General features: G+C 38.5%; 2 protein-coding genes across 6 annotated transcripts in view; one reads left to right on the top strand and one right to left on the bottom strand.

Moving 5' to 3' along the window:
* Window positions 1-9863, top strand: part of LOC131306372 (probable disease resistance protein At4g27220) — an 86974-nt gene extending 77111 nt beyond the window's left edge. Inside the window, exons 1-3 of one of the 4 annotated variants that reach the window (XM_058332573.1) lie at window positions 2986-3143; window positions 5460-8511; window positions 9424-9863. In XM_058332573.1, coding sequence (XP_058188556.1) covers window positions 5489-8511; window positions 9424-9448 — 3048 coding nt within the window. In that variant the 5' untranslated portion in view covers window positions 2986-3143; window positions 5460-5488 and the 3' untranslated portion in view covers window positions 9449-9863. Of the gene's footprint in view, window positions 1-2985; window positions 3144-5459; window positions 8512-8831; window positions 9270-9423 lie in introns of those variants that run through there. The other 3 variants (XM_058332576.1, XM_058332575.1, XM_058332574.1) reach the window with 3 other exon arrangements.
* Window positions 9864-11553: 1690 nt separating this feature from the next.
* LOC131306364 (protein FAR1-RELATED SEQUENCE 11) lies at window positions 11554-18838 on the bottom strand. Of its 2 annotated transcripts, XM_058332560.1 has the most exons (5): window positions 18699-18838; window positions 16670-17697; window positions 13623-14066; window positions 11880-12459; window positions 11554-11779 (listed from the first exon to the last, which is right to left on the bottom strand). In XM_058332560.1, exons 2-5 carry the CDS (start codon window positions 17648-17650, stop codon window positions 11694-11696), a joined length of 2091 nt encoding a protein of 696 aa, XP_058188543.1. In that variant the 5' UTR covers window positions 17651-17697; window positions 18699-18838; the 3' UTR covers window positions 11554-11693. The 2 variants fall into 2 exon arrangements, with proteins under 2 accessions (XP_058188543.1, XP_058188544.1); XM_058332561.1 differs by having other exon boundaries at window positions 11554-12459.
* Between the last annotated feature and the right edge of the window lie 861 nt (window positions 18839-19699).

Below are 19699 nucleotides of genomic sequence, written 5' to 3'. Positions count from 1 at the left end.
ACATTGTAGTAAAAAAAAAGTCAATTTATAGTATTGTCATAACAATTGTGGTTTCTTATATAATTTGTAATATTTACATATGTTTTCTTTTGATACGACACGCACGTTGTGGTAAAAAAAAAATGACAATTTATGTATTGTCATAATAATTGTGGTTATTTTATATAATTTGCGGTATTTTAAAAATATTTTTGGCTTGAGTATAACAATTGTTGATTCTGGTACAACATATTTTGATTTTGTTACGGAATATCATACGAGTCGAAGAATTTTTGGTACAATTCATTGTAGTAAGATAATGCCAATTTATGGTGTTGTTATAACATTTATGGATAGCATTATTTAATGTTTGATATTGTATGCATATATTTGGATGGGGTACAAGTATTTTGGATTCTGGTACGAATAATTATGGTTACATAATAACAATATTTTTTTAATTATGGATGGAAAATGATATTGGCACTCCAAAAATTGATGGAGGCACTCCAAAAAATAAAGAAAAGTGACTTTGGAATTACACTGATTTTGAAGTGCCTGCAACATTTTTTGGAGTGCCAATTTCATTTTTCTTATGGATAACCTGCCAATGACGTGTTCAACAAGTAAATTTTAAAGTAAAAGTCATAACTAGCATCATAAATATGCGTTAGAAAATCAAAAATCAACATGATGAAATCACAAATTATCATAATTTAGACATATAATATACCCTGTGTACCATAGTTTTCCCGTAACTTTTAGGGCCCACATTTTGCAGCTTGTTCGGTTAAGGATTTTAGATTTTGAATTCTAATCATTATTCTATTTCTCTTCAATTATAACTCTTATTTTTTTATCTATCTTTCTTCAATCAATACTCTATTTCTCTCTACACTCATTACAGATAAATCCAAATTCAAAATCTCAAAAGGGGTCTTTTTGTCATATAACCCACAAAACATTCCAAGAGTCTATTTATCTCTATACTCATTATCTATAAATTCAAATCCAAAATCTCAAAGCAAACGGGTCTTTTTGTTCTATAACCCACAAAACCTTCCAAGAGTCAAATGTGGATGCTCTCATCCACAGAGCCGAATCCTGTCCATTTTTCTCGGACCAGTTCAATTCATTTGGTGCATCCAAGCCGTCTAAAAGTGTTTTGAACCGGCTCAAATTTAAAGGGTTGTTTTTAAAAAAATTAAAAACACTCACTTTAAATTCGAGCCGTCCAAATGGACCAAACTGATCCGGAGAAAATGGACAGAATCCGAGTCCCACATCCACCATACATTCATGTGAACACAGCCTAGAAAAGTACATTCCATTTCGGACTTCTACTTTGTGAGGTGTAGGGGTGGTTTCGGTTTCTTTAAAAATGAACTTTTAGAAAATGAAGGTAATTTCAAACTCAAAAATCATGTATTTACGCAAATAATTTTTTAACTAATATGGATCTTATTTGATAGATTTCATTAAGATTTTTTAAAAAATGCAAAAAAATTAAAAAATTATTTTTAAATTTTATTATATTTAAATTTAAAATTATCTTCTTTATAAAAAAATAAAATTTTAAAAAAAAAGGAACGCCACCGTAATCATAATCAATAAAAACTGCTCCTGTCTCCTATACTTTCCGAAGTATCCAAAAGGAAAATTTATAGAAATGGTCCTTATAGTTTCATCCGAGTCTCATTTTCGTCCTTCAAGTATCAATTACAACTCTTTTGACCTTCAAGTTTGGTTTTCGTACCAAGTTGGTCCAATTGATAACATTTGTCAGCCAAATTGGACGGAAAAAATCAGATTGAGGGCAGACATTATCAATTGGACCAACTTGGTATGAACTACAACATCCAAACTGCGATCAATCTAATTTTTTTTGTCTAGTTTGTCTAATAGAAGTTTTTAATTGGACCGATTTGGTACAAAAATCAAACTTGAAGGTCAAAAGTTGCAATTGATACTTGAAGAACGAAAATGAGACTCGGATAAAACTAGAAGGACCATTTCTATAAATTTCCTGATCCAAAAGTATTACTACACTATGAGCCTACTTTTTGGCTTTTTATTTTTGGTTTTTCGGCTTTTTGGCTTTTTAGTCAGAATGTATTTTGAATTTGGTAAAGTGTTTGGAAACTTACTTTTTGGCTTCTCATTTTTTGCTTTTTGATTGGATTATGGTTAAAATGTATTTTGAATCCTGGTGAGTATTTGGATGATATGTACAGAATGCATTTTAGAAGAGGAGTAGTGTTTGGGAGATAAATGATCAAAATGAATTATGGGTTGATTTTTTACCATATTGCCCTTGGTTCTTATTACTGTATTAAAAGACGTATGATTATTTTTTTTTTTCGTTTTTTAAATATATCAGCACACACAACTTTTTACACCCTTTATATATATTAAAAAATATGATTAAAAAATTAATTACTCCAATTTTAATCCGTTTGAACGGATGCAAAGAATTTATTTTTTCTATCATTTTATCCTAAATGATCATAATAATTTTTTGTTCTAAAACCTTTCAATGAGCACCCTAAAAGAGCCCTAAAACCAAATTATTTATAAAAAAAAAAACCCTACGGTAAGGTAAATTAACCTTTAGGGTGGGTAAACTTGTATTTTGTTAAAATCAATGAGGGTAATTTGGTCATTTTACCTAAAATGGGAAAATCCATTAATGCAAAAAGTACCTTTCCCCCTACTTCTCGCTTTTGCCCTGGTTAAGGAAAATCAGTGAATCTATTTTGGCAAAACTCATTTTCAAAAGTTGGTGCCAAACAAAGAAAATCTAAAAAGCCATAATGAGAACCAAAAACTGAAAACACATTCTCCAAAAGACATTTCCAAAATGGGCTACCAAACAACCAAAATGTTAAAAATAAAAAATGAGAAGTTGAAAATGTGGTAACCAAACACCCCCTATACAGTAGTGCTATTACTATAGTACTACGACTAGTAATACAGTAAAAGATTTCTCCGTTGTGAGGTGTATTCCATTTCGGACCACTCGTGTCGGGCAAAGTCTCGGTCTTTCTTGCTTTCTTTCTCTTTTTTCCTAAAAAATAGATTGGTGTTTTTCAGCACCCATCAATAATGTCCTCTTGCTAGTCTCTATACATCTGCGCCAATCATCTCCTTCTGTGATTCTCCAGGTAAAGTTCCTCTCTCTCTCTCTCTCTCTCTCTCTCTCTCTCTCTCTTGTGTGTGTGATCGAGTACTGTAAAAATGTATGCCAATATGTTGCACGGATTATTCTTAGCACAGTGAAGTAAGGTTGAAACTTAGATTTGGTTGGGGAGAAACTGGTGAGGGTCGATTGGGGGTGAGATTTTCCAATTGTTGGCGTACGCAGGAATTTCACAAATAAAGAGCCAAATGTAAAATTATTTAGTGTGGAGGACGGTGGGATGTGGCAAAAAAATATTTGTATTTGGAAGTAAAATTATCAAGGTTTTGAAAAAATTCTTGTGTGTTCCAGTTCCACTATACTTTGTTTGGTTTGTGTTTTGAAATTTTTTTTGAAAAATAGTAAGGGTAATAAGTGGAGAGAGATAGAGAGAGAAATGTTGGAAGTAGGAAGAATCTAAAGGGTATATTTTGAAAATTTCTTTTTGAAAATGGAAGAGAACAAGAGTGTGACTTATTTTTTAAATGAGTACTTTTTTTATAATTAAAGTGATATATTAGAGAATGAAAGAAATAAATATTTAAAAAATAATAATCTTATCTTTTGAAATAAAGATGATATATACTTCCTCACCTAGTTGCTTATTAGGGTGCGGACGGGAGCCACGGCACCCCAACGTCAGCACAATCCCCACTTTCTCAAATAGACCGTGGAATTATAATAAGCAACCAGGTGAATGGGTATTTGAGATGCAAAGTTAAGGGAACTCAGGGTTAAAAATTGTATTCATTTCACTTAACATGCCATTTGCCTGGATAACTTGAAATGATTGATTTCAAGAGACAACTTTACTGCACATAGGGGTGTAAACGAGCCGAGCCAAACCAAACTTTGGTGTAAACGAGCCAAAAACTCGAGCTTGGCTCGAGACTTAACGAGCCCCGCCTTTAACGAGCCGAACTTAGTCATTTACTAAACGAGACTCTTTAATCGAGTCGATTCTCCCTTAACGAGCCGAGCTTTTGTCGAACGAGCCGAGTAAACAAGCCGAAAACTCGAGCTCAGCTCGTTTACTAAATGAGCCGAGCCAAGTCGAGCCTTAACTAGCCGAACCAAGCTCGCGAGCTGCTCGGTTCGTTTACGGCTCTAAGTGCACACATTTTGTTAGAGTCTGAATACAGAATCAACAGAGGTGAAATAAGATTGAATTGGAAGTTTTTTTTTTTTTCCTTAAAGTAAGAATTGTCCTAATCCTACCCCTCTATGCATCTTCAATCACGATAACAAATGTGCTGCGTTGTCTGTGATACGATATTTGACACGAGTGGGCCAAACAACATGGGGGGAAGAGGGGAAGCCTTCTTTACACTAGTTTTAAAATATCTATAGCTGAAATCTTATATCATCGATGGGGGAGAAAGGAATGGTAGGATTTGCCAACATAAGTGTGTTGAGATTGACTATGTAACTGCCAAGGTAGAGAATGACTCAAGGTCATGAATAAGTACTTGGAAGAACACCCAGAGAATTGACAATAATAAGTTGTTTAAGGAATGACACATTTCCCCAATCGTGTTTGCTCCTTTCTGACTTTTTTCTTTGCCCTTCTGACGATGATGTTCCTTATAGGCCCAGCTTGGTGCTTGGTGTTTTTTGGTCATTGTTTCTGTTTTCTGGTTGTTGGTCTTTTGACCTTGGCCTATGTAGCACCGACACTCCGGCAGAAGCGACGTACCGGTGTCGGACATGGACGCGCGCAGGACATGCTCCCGACACGTGTCCGACACTTCTCCCATAGTATCCTGTTTTTTTCCCAATATTTTGGGTCCGACACTTTACGAACACTTTCAGGACACTTTGAGGGTAAAAATGCAATTATAAAAACTTTTAAAATGAATCAAAGTGTACGCTTTAGGGACACTTTCAGGACACTCTTTGTGTTTCAACGTGTTCTCTCTTTCTCTCTCTCTCTGTGTGATCAGATTTAGGGCTATCCGGTTATGATATTATTAAACTTTTATCTTATTTGAATGTTTTTTAAATTTTTGATATATGTATATATATAACGTGTACCCCATTGTGTTGTGTCCCCCATTTTCTGAAAATTTGCGTGTCCGTGTCGTGTCCGTGTCCGTGCTACATAGACCTTAGCTTTGTTGTGTTGGTTGTTTCTTTTCTCGGGGGATGCCCCTTCGAGCCTGTAATTGGGTTTTGGTTTTCCATGAATTAATTGACCAATAAAAGAAATATTTGAGCTGAGCATGAGTTATTTACAGTAGCTCGTACAGTACTGCAGTTAGTCCATTCTTACTAAGGTTTTCTCTAAATTTGCTTCTTCCAGGTCTTCCACTACGAGTTCTCAGTTTCTTGATGGCTGACCCGTTTGCTACAATAGGAGCAGTTACCGGTGTAGTAGGGGCAACAGCAGGGTTAGTGCAGGCTGTTTCCGAAGCTAAGCAGGCATTTTGGGATACTCTCAAAGTCTCACTTTCGGACAATCCAGAGGAGATTTGTGATAATTTGAATGAAGCAGTACAAGTTCTAGGTTCTGTAAGGAAGGATTTTGAGATTGACGTAGAGAAGAATAAGATGAGGGTGCCATCTAGAACATACATGGAATGGGTACACAGGGTGATGGAGATTGAAGATCGGGCGAAAGATTTAATAGCCCAATATAACAATCAAAGCAAAGAAGAGACATCTCTCTGGTCAATTTTTTCATATCCGGATTTTAGAGAAGAGATGAAACTGATGCACGAGAAAGTAATCAATCTTTTGCAAGAGAGCAATGATATCAAGGGCAAAATGTTGGTAGATCGCGCACCAGAATCTATCGTAAAGAGGAAGGGGCCAGATATCAGGAAATATGAAACACTTCGAAAGCCACTAGAGAAGATATTGGATTGGTTGAAAAGATACGAGGTTAATGTTATTGGTATCCATGGGACTGTGGGGATTGGGAAAACTACCGTAATGCTCAACTTGAATAACCATGATCAAGTTGCCACGATGTTTGACTTCGTCATCTGGCTCACGGTATCAAAAGAGGGGGGCAATGAAAATCTAAAAAGAAAACATCTACAACGCACTATTGCGCGAAGACTGAAACTAACAATGGCAAAAACTAGCAATGCCGATGAAGTTGCCCAAAGAATATCTACTGAGTTGAAGGGAAAGAAGTTCTTGCTCCTTTTGGATGATGTCAAAGAATATCTCAATTTAAATGAAATTGGGATTCCTTTTAGCGACAATGGCAGCAAGATAGTATTGACAACTAGGTTGCGTCAGGTTTGTAACTCAATGGCGGACAAGGCGGTTAAGGTGGCATATTTGTCTCCTGATGAGGCATGGAAGATGTTTCAAAATGTTTTAGGAAGCAAAAAACTTATTGAAGATCTAAGAATCGGACCACTTGCATGGCGAGTGTGCAGAGAGTGTTGTGGACTTCCGCTCTTGATTGAAAAAGTGGCAAATACTTTCAAATTGAAGAACACTGAAATCCTTTGGAGTGATGGACTGGATAGTTGGAGGATGTGGCCTAGTCAAGAATGCGGAGGCATTAAGGAAATTTATGAATTGTTGAGATTTTGTTTTAATGAGTTGGGTGATGATCGGTATAAGATATGTTTCCTGTATGGTGCATTATATCCCGAGAATAGCGAGATCAACATAGATTCTTTGTTGGGGTGTTGGGAAGCAGAAGATCTTCTTGGCAATGGCAATGACGCGAGAAAGGTGCGTGTCGTGATTGGGGATTTAGTATTGAGTCACCTAAAGAATGTGTCGTTGCTTGAGGAAGGTAAGAGTGATTATCATGTTACCATGCATAAATTCATCCGACGGGTGGCACTATACATATCAGAAGGTTATCCTGAATGTAAACATTTGGTTGAAACTAACAAAGAACTAAGAGAGCCCCCGGATGAGGAATCCTGGAGGGAGAAGAAGAGGATCTCCTTGGGTGACAATGAGTTGGATCGATTGCCCGATTCCCCGGATTGTAGCATGCTTTCCACCCTATTCCTACAGAAGAATTTAGGTCTGGAAAACATCCCTCCAGCATTCTTTGAGCATATGATAAATCTTCGAGTGTTGGATTTATCTCATACTGGTATCACGTCATTACCATCATGTCTTTCAATCTTGATCAGCCTCAAAGTCCTAGACCTCAGCAATTGCGAACAATTGGTGGAGCTCCCTTCTCACATCGGGGAACTTGTTCATCTTGAATCACTTGATATTCATGGGAGTGGAATCACTAATATACCACCACACATTGAGAAGGTGATCTTCTTAAAGCGCTTGTGGGTATCATTTGGAAACGGAAATGACGCTCAAGACTTGAGTTTCAACTACGACATGATTTCAAAACTTTCTAGATTGGAAGAATTGGTCATTGATGTGAAATCTCCCCAGCAGTTGACTTATGAGGTGGTAGAGAATATAATGAAAGAAGTCGCTACTTTGCGAAAATTCAAGAGACTAAGGGTTTGCTTTCCCAATACGATTGTAGATGTCATAGAGGTTGCACCTATGACTGTCCGTATCCGCGTTCCAGATGCGAGAATTCTTCTAATTTATATCAGGAGGAGTTGGTGGAAAGTGGTCAGAAGAATTGGGCCGTTCCGTTTTTTCATCGGTTGCCAAAACTTGGAACAGAATCCAAACTTCGTTATATATAAAAAGTATGTCAAGTATTGCAACGGTGTTGGTAGCAATAATCCAATTCTTGAGGTCCTTGCAGAAGCCGAGGGATTTGATTTAGTCAACCACAAGGACATCAAGCAGCTATTAGACTTTGGAACCACAAACATGAACAAGATCCGAGGTTGTCATGTTGAGAGTTGCGACACGATTGAAACCATCATGGATACAGTGGGTAGTGAGTTGCTACCTAATTTAGAGCAATTGTTCGTAAGGAATCTGCCCATGTTGAAAAGCATTTGGAAGGAAGGACCACTTCAACCTGGAACTCTAACCAAATTAACGACTCTTGTTCTATCCGGTTGTCAAATTCTGGTCGAGGTTTTTCCTCCCGGCGCAATTCAATTGCTTTGTGGAATCCGGCATTTGAAAATTAAGAAGTGCAATGAAGTTAAAGACATAATTCCAGAAGCTGATGTTGTTGGAAATCTACCTGTACTGCCGAAACTCGAGGAACTGATTCTCATTGACATGGCAAAATTAAGCAGCATTTGTGCCGTTGAGTCATTGGAGTGGCCATCCTTGGAGAAGCTCGAAGTCTTCGGGTGCCCAGGTTTGCGTAAATTGCCTTTCAACAAAGGTGACGTAGCTAATCTGGAAAGTATCGAAGCAGATGAGCAGTGGTGGGGAGCATTGCAGTGGCAGAATCAAGAGGACAAAGAAGGGCTTCAGAAATTATGCATCTTCAGGTAATGTTTCGTCTTTCAAATGTCGATGTTTTTTGTTGTTTCGCAAGATCTTCAGAAAAGTCATTTGGTTGTTGATTTTAAGGATTTTCTTTTTTGCCAAAGAACTCATGTTTTAAAAGGAAAACTTTCGAAAAAGATTAGTTCATGAAAACTAATATGAACGACGAGGTGATGTTTGTTAGGGTTCTTGTACAAACATGTTTCGCTATGAAGCAGGGACACCTCGGCGAAGGTCAGCCATATATATATTTTTCATGCATATTTCAAGAGTTTTATACATAGCTCTATGATAAATTCCAATCACTGGATATGCTTCCTAGGTGAACGTCAAGCTACAAATGTCGGGTAGATATCCAGTACTCTTATCCAAAAGTGTTGCGTGTCCAACATGGGTACCTTAATACATTCAGAAGAGTCCATGTAACATAGCCCCACCGCCACTAACCACCACCTCTGGCCACCGTTTCCTTCCGCTAGCCACCTCTTTGGCTAACCTCTAACGACTCCTGCACGTCCAGCCACCATCTCTGGTGACTCTCTTCCCTTCGACAACCCCTCTTGCATCTGTCCAACTTCAAACCACTACCTCTGATTACCCTTTTGGTGACTTCCCCACCTCGTCCACTGCCTTTGATGACCCTCCAATGACTCCTCGCTCCCACCTCCTTCAGTGTCTTCCTTTCCTCCGGCAACCCCCTCTGGTACTTTTAAAACCAAGTTTTTAAACACATGCCTGCACCAAGAATTTTTTTTTTTTTTCAACAATCATAAAAAAAAGCTTGTTTTATTGAAAACTGGAAGCTTTACCATAACAGTAACGTCTAAAGAAAATTATTTCTTGAGACTGACATAACTGGCACTAGAGATGTCTTCATGTTTGTATGTCATTTCGTAACGCTCTGTCTTTTTTAGATCACACAGCGATGCAACCCAATGAAGAAAAAGACGATCCCAACGAGCTTTTAAGAATTAGCAAGCCTGGAGTTTCCCTTACTAATTTGGATGTGGTCATGGGCGGTGTTGAGTCTCCTGTGGCAAGTTATTCCATTCTTCTTGATTCTGTACTTGTATTTTCTTACTCATTTGTACGTGTGTTTAGCATAGTTGCTTGATAAATGCAGTAGCTGGACAGTCTCCTCTTCGTCAGTTGTACCATTGGATACTGTGCACTCTGTGTGGGGCTCACCCACAATATGAGTATGTGTAAGTGTCTGTGAATGTGTACGTGGTGTACTCGCAAAGTTGTTTGAGCCAATAATTGGCCTACCGTCTTTTGTTTGTTGGTTGTACTGACTTTTGTTTGTTATTTGTACTATTCGCAATAAAGTATTGTGCGTAATTTCTTTTCCTAAGTTACGGGAATTTTTTTTAATTAATAGAAATATATGGATATATTTATGTGAGACAAACTGAAAACTCAATGTTGTATTTTAGACTGTAAAAGACAAGAAAAATAATCTTCTTTTTTTGGTAAGTAGAAAAATAATCTTTTCCTTGCATATTAAAAGAAATTGGTGTTGCTTATAGTATAATCTGAATTGCCATTATTTGTGAATGAAATTAAAACTAGTCCAGACCCACATCTCGAGACTACTCCAAACTCTACTTTCTGGGCCTCACCTTGGACTCGTTGATCTTTAACATGATGCGAACCTTTTTGAAAAAGGAAAAGCCATCGTGCATGTCTAACGAGGCTCACGTGTGGAGCCTTCCATTGTGGACCGAGACTACGCAAAGGTAGAACACCATAAAACCTTTGTTGACTTTATCATAAACCCTGATTTCGCTACGATTCACAACATAATGCGTCTATTACTGGTAATCCCCAGTTCAGTACTCTTCCAATTGCATGGAAGGGATGAATTGAGTACGGACTCAGTTCCTGTCCAATTTGATTCCGTCCAGTCCCGTCAACAATAATCGGAATTGCTTATTTTGTAGAGCTCGTCGAGTTCTTCAAGCACGTAAAAATTCAAGTTCATTGGATATCGATAACTTATTGGAACAAGTTTATCTTGAAGCAAATGTATTGAGCACACCGAATAGGAACCGTTTGTTTCAGGATAAATGTGTTTTGTTAAGTCATTGATCAGTGTCCAATGAGCTTCAATTTTTCCACGCTTGAAGAACTCGACGAGATCTACAAGATAAACATAACAATACACAACAAACATCAGCTAATGGGTCGATCCTTGATAATTATGGACATTCTGAGAGGTGTTTTCCTTGGGAATGAAGGTTTTATGTACCTCCTTCAACATGTAACCTCACCGAAGAAAAGAAAATTAGATCGCAGCTCCACCAGGGGCCATTGATTTCAATGGAAGGCTGCTGGAATACCATCTGGACCTGGACATCTCCATTTCCATCCCTCCCATTTTGAAAAGAGCATGCTTCACTTTTGATTCAACGAATGGTTTTGCTATAAATCAACTTCACGTTAGAACCAAATCAATGAACACCTTATATCCTATGGCCTACTTAACATGTTTCATGCCAGGCAGTCATTTGCCCAAACCATTGTTATCTTCTCCGCCTTTGGGTGCCTAATGGAGTCTGGACCAACCTCCTCTAGTAACTAAAGGGCAATATGAATGAGAGCAAATCTACGAGAGCATTGTCATTGAGCGTATGCATATGGTACATATGAACTTACCATCAAACATGTCTCAAAGATATCAAATGATCTAATGTAAGAATTTTTGTCAAGTGGCCAATGAACCAACAAGACAACCACAGCGGAAGGCGCTCCAACAGTGATAACCACAGCATTCTCCTCTAGGGCAATAAAAGATAAAGGTAAAGTAAGAATAGGCAACAGAAATCCACAAATTCATGGTAAACGCTGACCGAAAGGAAGTCGGGTGTGAGAACATCCGGTCAGTTGGAAAAGCATATTTTGTCGGAAAAGAAAAATCCGACCGTACATGTGGTGGTAGGGCTCCTCATATGGTGGTATTCTCTGACCCGTAGATTGGTTTCAGGAATAGGATTATTGGAACTGCCCTTGTCCTTTCCAGTTGAGAAATTTGACCATGCATATAGACAAAAAAATTATACCTTTTTCATAGATGCCTTTACATTACAGCTTCCGTGTGAAATCCTTCAGCCTAGGAAACACATCCCCCCTCGGTAACTGTGTTGAATTCAACAAGAACAACAAAAACTCTACGCAAGGGAGATCAGCCCTGAAGCCAGCTTGCACCCCTTTTACACAGAGAAAGAAAACATCTGGCAACTGTAGCACTTACAAAAACCAGCTGACTTCCTGACATCGCCACATTTTTCCATTCTAAAGCTTGTGACTGATTATAAATAGGTCAACTAAATTCAAAGATTCCTATGGATGGAGGAGATATCTCTCATACCTTGTGGCAACACTGGCTGATCTCTTATCCGAGATAGAAGCACGGAAACATGTTCCGTTGCGATATCAAGCCGCTCTTTTGACTTCGCTGATTCTGTAATGAGAGTTGATACCATACTCTGCAACAACTGAACTCTTTCTGCATGGTCACTTGGAACACAATGAAGGAGCTTTGGGGAGGTTATGCTTATTCGTCGCCAACGAAGTGGAAGATACCTTTCTGGGATTTGAAAGCAGTTTCCGGTAGACAGGACACGAAGGGCGTGCCGGCAAAGAATCCCAGAGAACTCAAACTGGTGGCAGCTGCAACTTACAATGCCCTCCCGGGGAACCCAGTAGACTTTCCTGCCTCCATCGAGCTTCGTGTGGTGTCTCACGAGGAACCCGTCTTCCATCTGGAACGAGGCATAGTGTGCCGCCAAAATAAGTTGTTCTTGGAGCTTGGAAAAAGCAAAAGGTGTAAGGATCGCTGCGGCATGAGATTCCATTGGGGCCCCTGTCTTGAGGCAAATATTTTGGAGGTTCTGCTGCATGGTTTGTTGTTCACCGGCTTGATCTTTAAAATCTACAGCAACGGCTACCTGTGCGCAAAAGTCATGACAGTGTGTAGCGGCAACAGTGACTAACTTTTAGTGCGCTCTCTTTTATATTCACAGCATCAAATTCGCAAATTTTCTCCAATCCAGACAGTTTTACATGATTTAGGAAGAACAATAATCAAACAGTAGGGCTACAGATCACGGGTTTATTCACTGCAATATCTCGTAGGTTACGTGAAAAGTTACTGTGACAAGACACCTCGCCCAGGACATGGGTATATTTGATGAAATGATTCAAAATGTACAACAAATATAAAATAAGACAAAATACAGCACAAAGAAAAACAGATATTAGAAATATCATTCAGGATTCCCTCCCGTTCACCTCTGTCACTTCTCTCTTCCAACATCCTCCTCTCCCTCTGCACCAAAGGTAGAGAAAAGATATATCCCAATCCCCAACCAGAAGTATTTTCAAGGGAACCCTAATATAAAGCACGGAATATAATATCCAATACACTACATTACACATACCTCTAAAGAGAGAATGTGTGCAAACGCAAAAACATTGATGAAGTGAACTTGGAAGTTAGACCAAGCGGTTGGATGCTTTTTCCAAGTTCACTTAGGTTTAGAGTTAAAGTCCCTTCCCTCTCCTACTTAACGTTGTTGATGTTCTTGCTTGTTCTCAAAAAAATTAATAAAACATTAGATTGATGAAGAGGAGGCGAAGGGTGGTTATTGGTAAATTTTAAACTCAGCCAGAATTTACAATCACATCCCACCTGTCAATGTGGGACATGCAAGGAGTGCGAGGCTTTGATCCTACGATACGCCAACGGATGGTTAGCTTATTAGTAACTGTATCAGTTCACTACTACTTTTTCTTTCAACTGAAGTTCGTAGAAACCATTTCAAACACTAGGGCTCAGGGCACAGTAGCTGCCATGCAGGCAAGCTGAACATGCCAAAGAGACCAGCAGACATGCAAATACCTCTTTCGTCATTACTCAAGGAGAACAAGGTGCGCCTAAGGGCGAAATTCGATTTTGTCAATCAGTGTCTTCAATTTTTGCAAACAAATGCTAATCTAGATAATGTCCGAATAAAGAGAAAATTGTGCAAGACATTATGCGTCTATCCCCATAAACAAACAATATGACCTGACAGATTTGATCCACTTAAATAAGAATAGGAGAACATACTTGTTCAACAAAGTGTGCGAGCCGGGTTTGTGCACTCAAAAACCTTTGAATGAAAGCGTTAATTGACTTTGACTGGCCAGTTGTAGTCATCCCTGCAAAGAAATGGCTTCTCAGGTATGGCAATGCCCATAGCGACCTTAAGGCCAACAAATTGGTAATATGCCTGTTAGTATGCAGCCCAAAGCAATTGACCATGTCTCTCCACCCTAATTCAAAATCCTCAATCGCCTCAAAATTATAGAGTCGATAGAACTCAGCCTTCCACTCATTGTAACGCTCCCCAAGAACAGCATTAAACCAGGATGGGAACTTTGCCACGATCATCCAAATGCAAAGCGCATGTTTAGTAGCCGGCATCTCCATTGAGATTGCTTCTTTGAGACACATATTTTGGTCAGTTAATAATGTTTGTGGAGCCTTCCCATTCATGAATCCCAAGAATGCCTGCGGCATTTCCGAAAACAAAAATAGGCTATCAGCATGAATTTTAGTTGAAAAGTTATTATGCAGAAAATTTTGGGGGAAAATAAGCATTACAATGTGCAATTGCAAGGAAGTTACTTTCGACAATTATAATAGATTCCAACCAAAAGTGATCCATCCAATTTGAATACTGGGAACAGTGAACAATTTGACAGTCAAGCACATCCACAAGGGGGCCTGTTAGCATTTCACATAATATTTTTCGCATTTTTTTGTAAAATCTTGACTTTTAAAATTCTAGTCACGTGATCCGAATATGAACTTGACACTCTAATTTAATTCACATAGTAAGGCAGGCTAAGTGAAGTGTATCGTGGTACAAAAAAAAATGTGGATTTCAATTTATTTCATAAAAACTATGGGACAATTAAGTTACATCTGATACACGATACGAATTACGTGACGTTGAAATCTTAAGTTTAATATCAGACACCGCTGTGATAATCCTCATATTTTTATTAGCCTATGTTGAATTTTTGGGATTTTTAGGAGACTAGAATTCAAACACGTTTGGACAGAGTTCGCGTTCCGTTAACGCTAAGTATGACGTGTCAATAAGAGAAGGTAATCGGTGTATGTTATGACGTGTCAATAAGAGAAGGTAATAAGTGTACTTTTTTTACCTGTTTCACCTATATCTCCACCGCTATATATATATATATATAGCAATGTAAAAGACAAACAAAGCTAAAGAATAAAAAGGAAATGGTAAAGAGAGACCACCGCTTCCTGTTCCTAGACTCCCATCTGAGACCACCGCTTGCCGTTCCGGTCAATTTCATGGGGGGAAATCTACTGTCTTTCTTGGTAATCTCTCTCACTCACTAATTTATTTGCAATTGATATTATAATATGTATAGTACTTATATCAAAGAAAGTAGAATTGGGGCAATCACATACAACCCACATATGTACAGGACATTCACGCACATGACACACCTCGCCGAGAAACGGCAGCCATGGTTGCCGGCCAACTCGACACCACTCCGGCCACTCCCTCTCACCCCTCCACCGTATCTCTTTCTCTTCTTGCGTTCGTCGCACCCTAACCCCTGGAATTTTCACGCAAGCAAGAACTCCTTCCGGCAAAGAGTTCGAATTCGAGACTCGCCGCCGTACTGGAATCAGCCCTAAAAGTAGGATCTTAAAAGCCTAATTTGAAATTTCCGTTTGTTGTTGACTGACTTAGGTTAATTACATACTATTATTTCCATATTAGAACTATAAAAACAGCCCGCAATTTATGAGTTTTACTCTAAGTTGAGTTACATGAATTATGCTTCGATCTGAGTACTAATGATGATACTAATCTAACTTTAATTAGATTAAAAATAAGAGTAAATTTGTGAGTAGCTGTCCATATTTTTATGCTAGGTGAAAACTTCCCAAAAAAGTTTAATCTCACGACAAGTTAGCTAGACGCAACATTAAGGTGAGTTGCGCATACCTTAGTTACATGTCTTTTCTAAATTTTTGGAATAAAATGCCATTGCTTGAATATGCAAAAAAAAATGTGGGATTTGAGCTTCTTTCTTGGTTTAATTATTGTTGTTAAATAGAAATACTTTGCGATGGCTTGTTTATAAATCTTATGTGTTACAGTTAAAGGCTAGACCATGGCAATATGTTTTGGAAACTGGAATTGTTACTAGCACTTTCTTGTGATAATATGATTCATTCGAATGGTGTCCCGAGCGCTAGGGGATGGGTAAAGATACTAGTGGCATGAAGTAATAAGGTAGGAGATGCAGCCAGGCATCACCGGGTAATGATATCTTACCACTCTTCAATGGGGTCGCTCCCCAACCAACTAGCAAAAATACCGTTGAATGCTATTATCGCTCAAAAGTGTAAAAGTTGAAAGAGAAATGAAATGAAAAGGGCCCATTCTTGGACCAAAGAAATGAGCTTACGGACTAAAATGCATGTACTGGATGGTCAACGAAATATTTGAATTGTTGTTTTGAACTGTTTTATAATGTGGGGTATTTCCATGGTTAAACTTGTAACTTTGGTATACGTTTCTCACCCGAGCTTCGGCTTATGAAAACCTTTTCCAATTTTTCAGGTTAAGGTAGATAGCAAGTTGTGGACTGAATGAGGTGCTAGAATAACCGTGGAGAATCATGTGTAGTCTAATGGGTTGTAATTTTTATACTTGTACACTTAGAAGCTCTGGGATTATGTTATTTATTCTACGCTTCCGCATACTTTGCTTATATGGTTAAAATTGACAATGATATATGAGAAATCCCTAAACTAGAATATGTGCAGGCCTTCGGCGGCTTAACATCCGCTTGGCCGGTCACGACTTCCAAGGTAGGTTTTGGGTCGTGACATTTTTTGAGTTAAAAAATCCGCAAATGCATCTTCAGAGAAGGGAAAAGGAGAGAAAAATAATGATATCCCTACCACTCAGAAAAAAGAATTTGGATGAACCCACGCTATTATTCATCAAGCTGATGATGGCCTAAGATCAGAATCCAGAACTTATTAACACCTACCAACTGAGAGCAACAGTTAGTTTATTGACAAGGAAGAATATCATGTTTTCACTTGTTTACCTTCAAAGCCCAAGAGAATGACCTCAAGTTTTCCTCTCGCAAAAGCACGCAACCAAAGAAACAAGGCATGCCATAATTATTCATTCCAACCCAAATTCCAAGTGGCATGTCAAAAGCAGTCAAGCGATGTGTTGTGTCGAACACCACTGCATCGCCAAAGATCTCATACGACTGGACTGATGAAGCATATGACCAGGCAATGTTCTCCAACCGATTGTTTGAATCAAGCGTAAACTCGTATCTGAAGTTCTGATCTTTGTCCTTGATGTTTCTGAACATTCTTAACAAGTCTATGCTCTCATCCTCCGGATCCACTTTCCTAAACGATTGAAGTAAGTTCCTCACATCCTTCTCAGTGAATGGCAAATATCCGGGCTCCACACACTTCTCAAGCTCCATGAGCCTCATCATCTGCTGCACTGAAATCCCAGTCTTGGCAAACATGAGTATCCGGCTCTTATCCGTATCCGATATAGTGCGGTAAGCTGGAAGGAAACGGACTTGATTTGGCTCCAAGAGTTCATGGTTATGGTGGTTTGCAAAGCCTGTAACACGCCATTCTGGCGCTCCTAATTCTGTTGTCTTGCTTATCCGCAAATACGCTTGGCATCCACACCTGGAGGATTTTCGGTTTCTTTGTGGTTTGTTTTCATTTGAATTTTTTACCGGAGTGTTGCCAGCACGGTGACAGACAAAGTAGCGTCTCGTAAGCCCTTTACCAACCCCATCTTTTCCTTCTGTGCGATGCCGACGGATTGAGAAGCCACACCCCTTGGCGAATTCGCTATAGAATTCATAAGCGGCATCATGAGTACCAAACCTCTGCCCTATGTAAGGAACTGTGTCACTTGTGGTTTCTAGGGAGAGCCTGGTTTCATCTGGTGATTCTTCCGTGCTACTTGTATCATCCAAAGACAGAGATCTTTGATCTGAGGGATCATCATACATCACCATCATCTCCCCAGCTTCCTCAGACATCATATACTTCTTAATAACTACCCAACTCTAAGGTAACAACATTTTCAGCCCTATAGATGTCACCAAAAGACAGAAAAATGATTAGAATCTTTAACAAATAGCTCGGTCCCAATAAGCCAATAACTATATTGAAAATGGATGATTACTGAGAGAGCAAAATAACTTTAGAGCAGTATTATTAGACATCAACAGAAGGCATGGGATAAAGCACAATCTAATGAGTAAAAGCAGCTGAAAATATTAAAATATCGGTGTTATAATATCAACCCAATTGCACAAGGTATCGCATCATAATCACCAAACTTCTAGAGATGTACTACATTTGTTATGCAATTATTACACCTTTCTGCATCTTAGCAAACATGTTATTAAAAAATTCCTCTTAATAAAAAATGAAAATTGAAAAGAGAAGAAGAAATGAACACTTCAATCTCATGGTTTGAATTTCGATTCTTACTAAACTTGACTACTCAAATTAATGCCGAGTAATGTAAATAATGAAGGCACGCCATCTAGGCATCTACGCCACAATGAAATGCGTAAAAAAGTGCACGTTTCTTCTCAATTCTCATACCATTCCAGTGGATTGTTCTAAGAAAATCCAGTTATAGGGTAATTGAAGATTCTTCTCTATGGGACCAAACTAATTCCTCGAAAATGGTTAACCACCGGATATTACCAAGGCAATGCAATTATTTAAGCACTACTTGAAACTGCTCACAGCCAGTAACAAAAAATCATTGAGTGCTTCCGGAGCACCGCCAAGGCCACGTGGCGCTCCACGTCCCTTTCTCCACCCCACAATGGTGTGGACTCCACCACCAAGTGCACGACTCCTGCACACATTGTGAAAAAAAGGAACTGAAGCACCACGTGGTCACGCTCAGGAGTCCTGAATTCTCAGTTGTAAACTACCACTACCATAGAACACCCAATGTGATACTAAATCACCATCCTTGCACTTGCATTCAGCAAATTACCACTACAAACATAAATAACTATCCAGCAGAAGATACAAAACCATATTTATATACCAGAAGATGGATCGTACCTTGAAAATCCACTCCCCTATAATTGTAACAGTTTTTTTTTTTTTTTTTGAGCCGACAAGTAAGCAAAGCAGCCTCTCGCCGTGAATTTCTGTGACCGTGGAAGTAGAGATTTCAACAACAAATTTACGAGACTATTCGGCGATCATCAGCGGCTGATGATGCGAAATCAATTTGGGGATTAGGGCGCAGAACAAGCCCCGAGGAGTAAATTCTCATTTTCCTTTCTATTCTTTTTCCCAAATTTGATTTGATCCAGCCATTGAGTTGGGCCTCTGATACCGAATTCGGCCTTAGGGCTTCTTTGCCCGGCCCATAATGCATTTTGCATTGTGTTTTTTTTAGGTTTTTGATAACCAAGAAACAGCTCTACGGCTGAGCCACAATTTGATCCGACTGCGCAACGTTTTTTAGGTTTTTGACTGGTACGGAGCTGATTGTGAAATGGATTTTTCCAGAGGAAAATGATTTTTGACAATCCCATTTTATCTATTAGCACTCATTTTTCTTGTCTTTATTCAAATGAAAATACCAAACTGTACTCAATATACAAAAAAAGTGACTCAAGAGATGAGGGTAGTTTAGCAATTTAACATGAATAAAAGATAAGAAAAATGGATAAAAGGGGAGTGTTAAAAATCATTTGCCTATGCAGAAAAACATTTATCAGAGATGAACCGGAGAATGCGTAATCAAAAATGAACAATAGACAAGAAAATGAAGTGCCAATGTATAAAAGGGAAGTATTAAGATCATTTCCCTTTGCGAAAATACATTATCAGAGATGAACTAGAGAATGCATAATTCGAAAGTCACCCATGGATGTGTTTTTGAGTTCTGACTGTACTTTTTCTCACAAAGTCATTTTACAAAATCTGTTGTGCACATATCATTCAAATAATTTTACACATTTTCGTTATAATTCAAAATTTTCAATGTATAGTATCTAAAAAATAATAATTGTAAACCCTCCTTAGTTACCAAAATGGACCTCTTTAATTTG

Source organism: Rhododendron vialii, chromosome 11a (assembly GCF_030253575.1).
Source record: "Rhododendron vialii isolate Sample 1 chromosome 11a, ASM3025357v1".
Taxonomy (NCBI): domain Eukaryota; kingdom Viridiplantae; phylum Streptophyta; class Magnoliopsida; order Ericales; family Ericaceae; genus Rhododendron; species Rhododendron vialii.
Note: the sequence above shows the minus strand (reverse complement) of the source record. Positions and strands in the feature narration are given on the sequence as shown.

Bases quoted from the DNA above. Each gene is read 5' to 3' on its own strand.
- LOC131306364 (XM_058332560.1), bottom strand. From the start codon at position 17,650: ATGATGTCTGAGGAAGCTGGGGAGATGATGGTGATGTATGATGATCCC. The intron at 12,460-13,622 runs GTATGTTCTCCT...TTTTGCGCACAG, and splicing joins TCGCACACTTTGTTGAACAA to GTAGCCGTTGCTGTAGATTT. The intron at 11,780-11,879 runs GTATGAGAGATA...TGGCGATGTCAG, and splicing joins TCAGCCAGTGTTGCCACAAG to GAAGTCAGCTGGTTTTTGTA.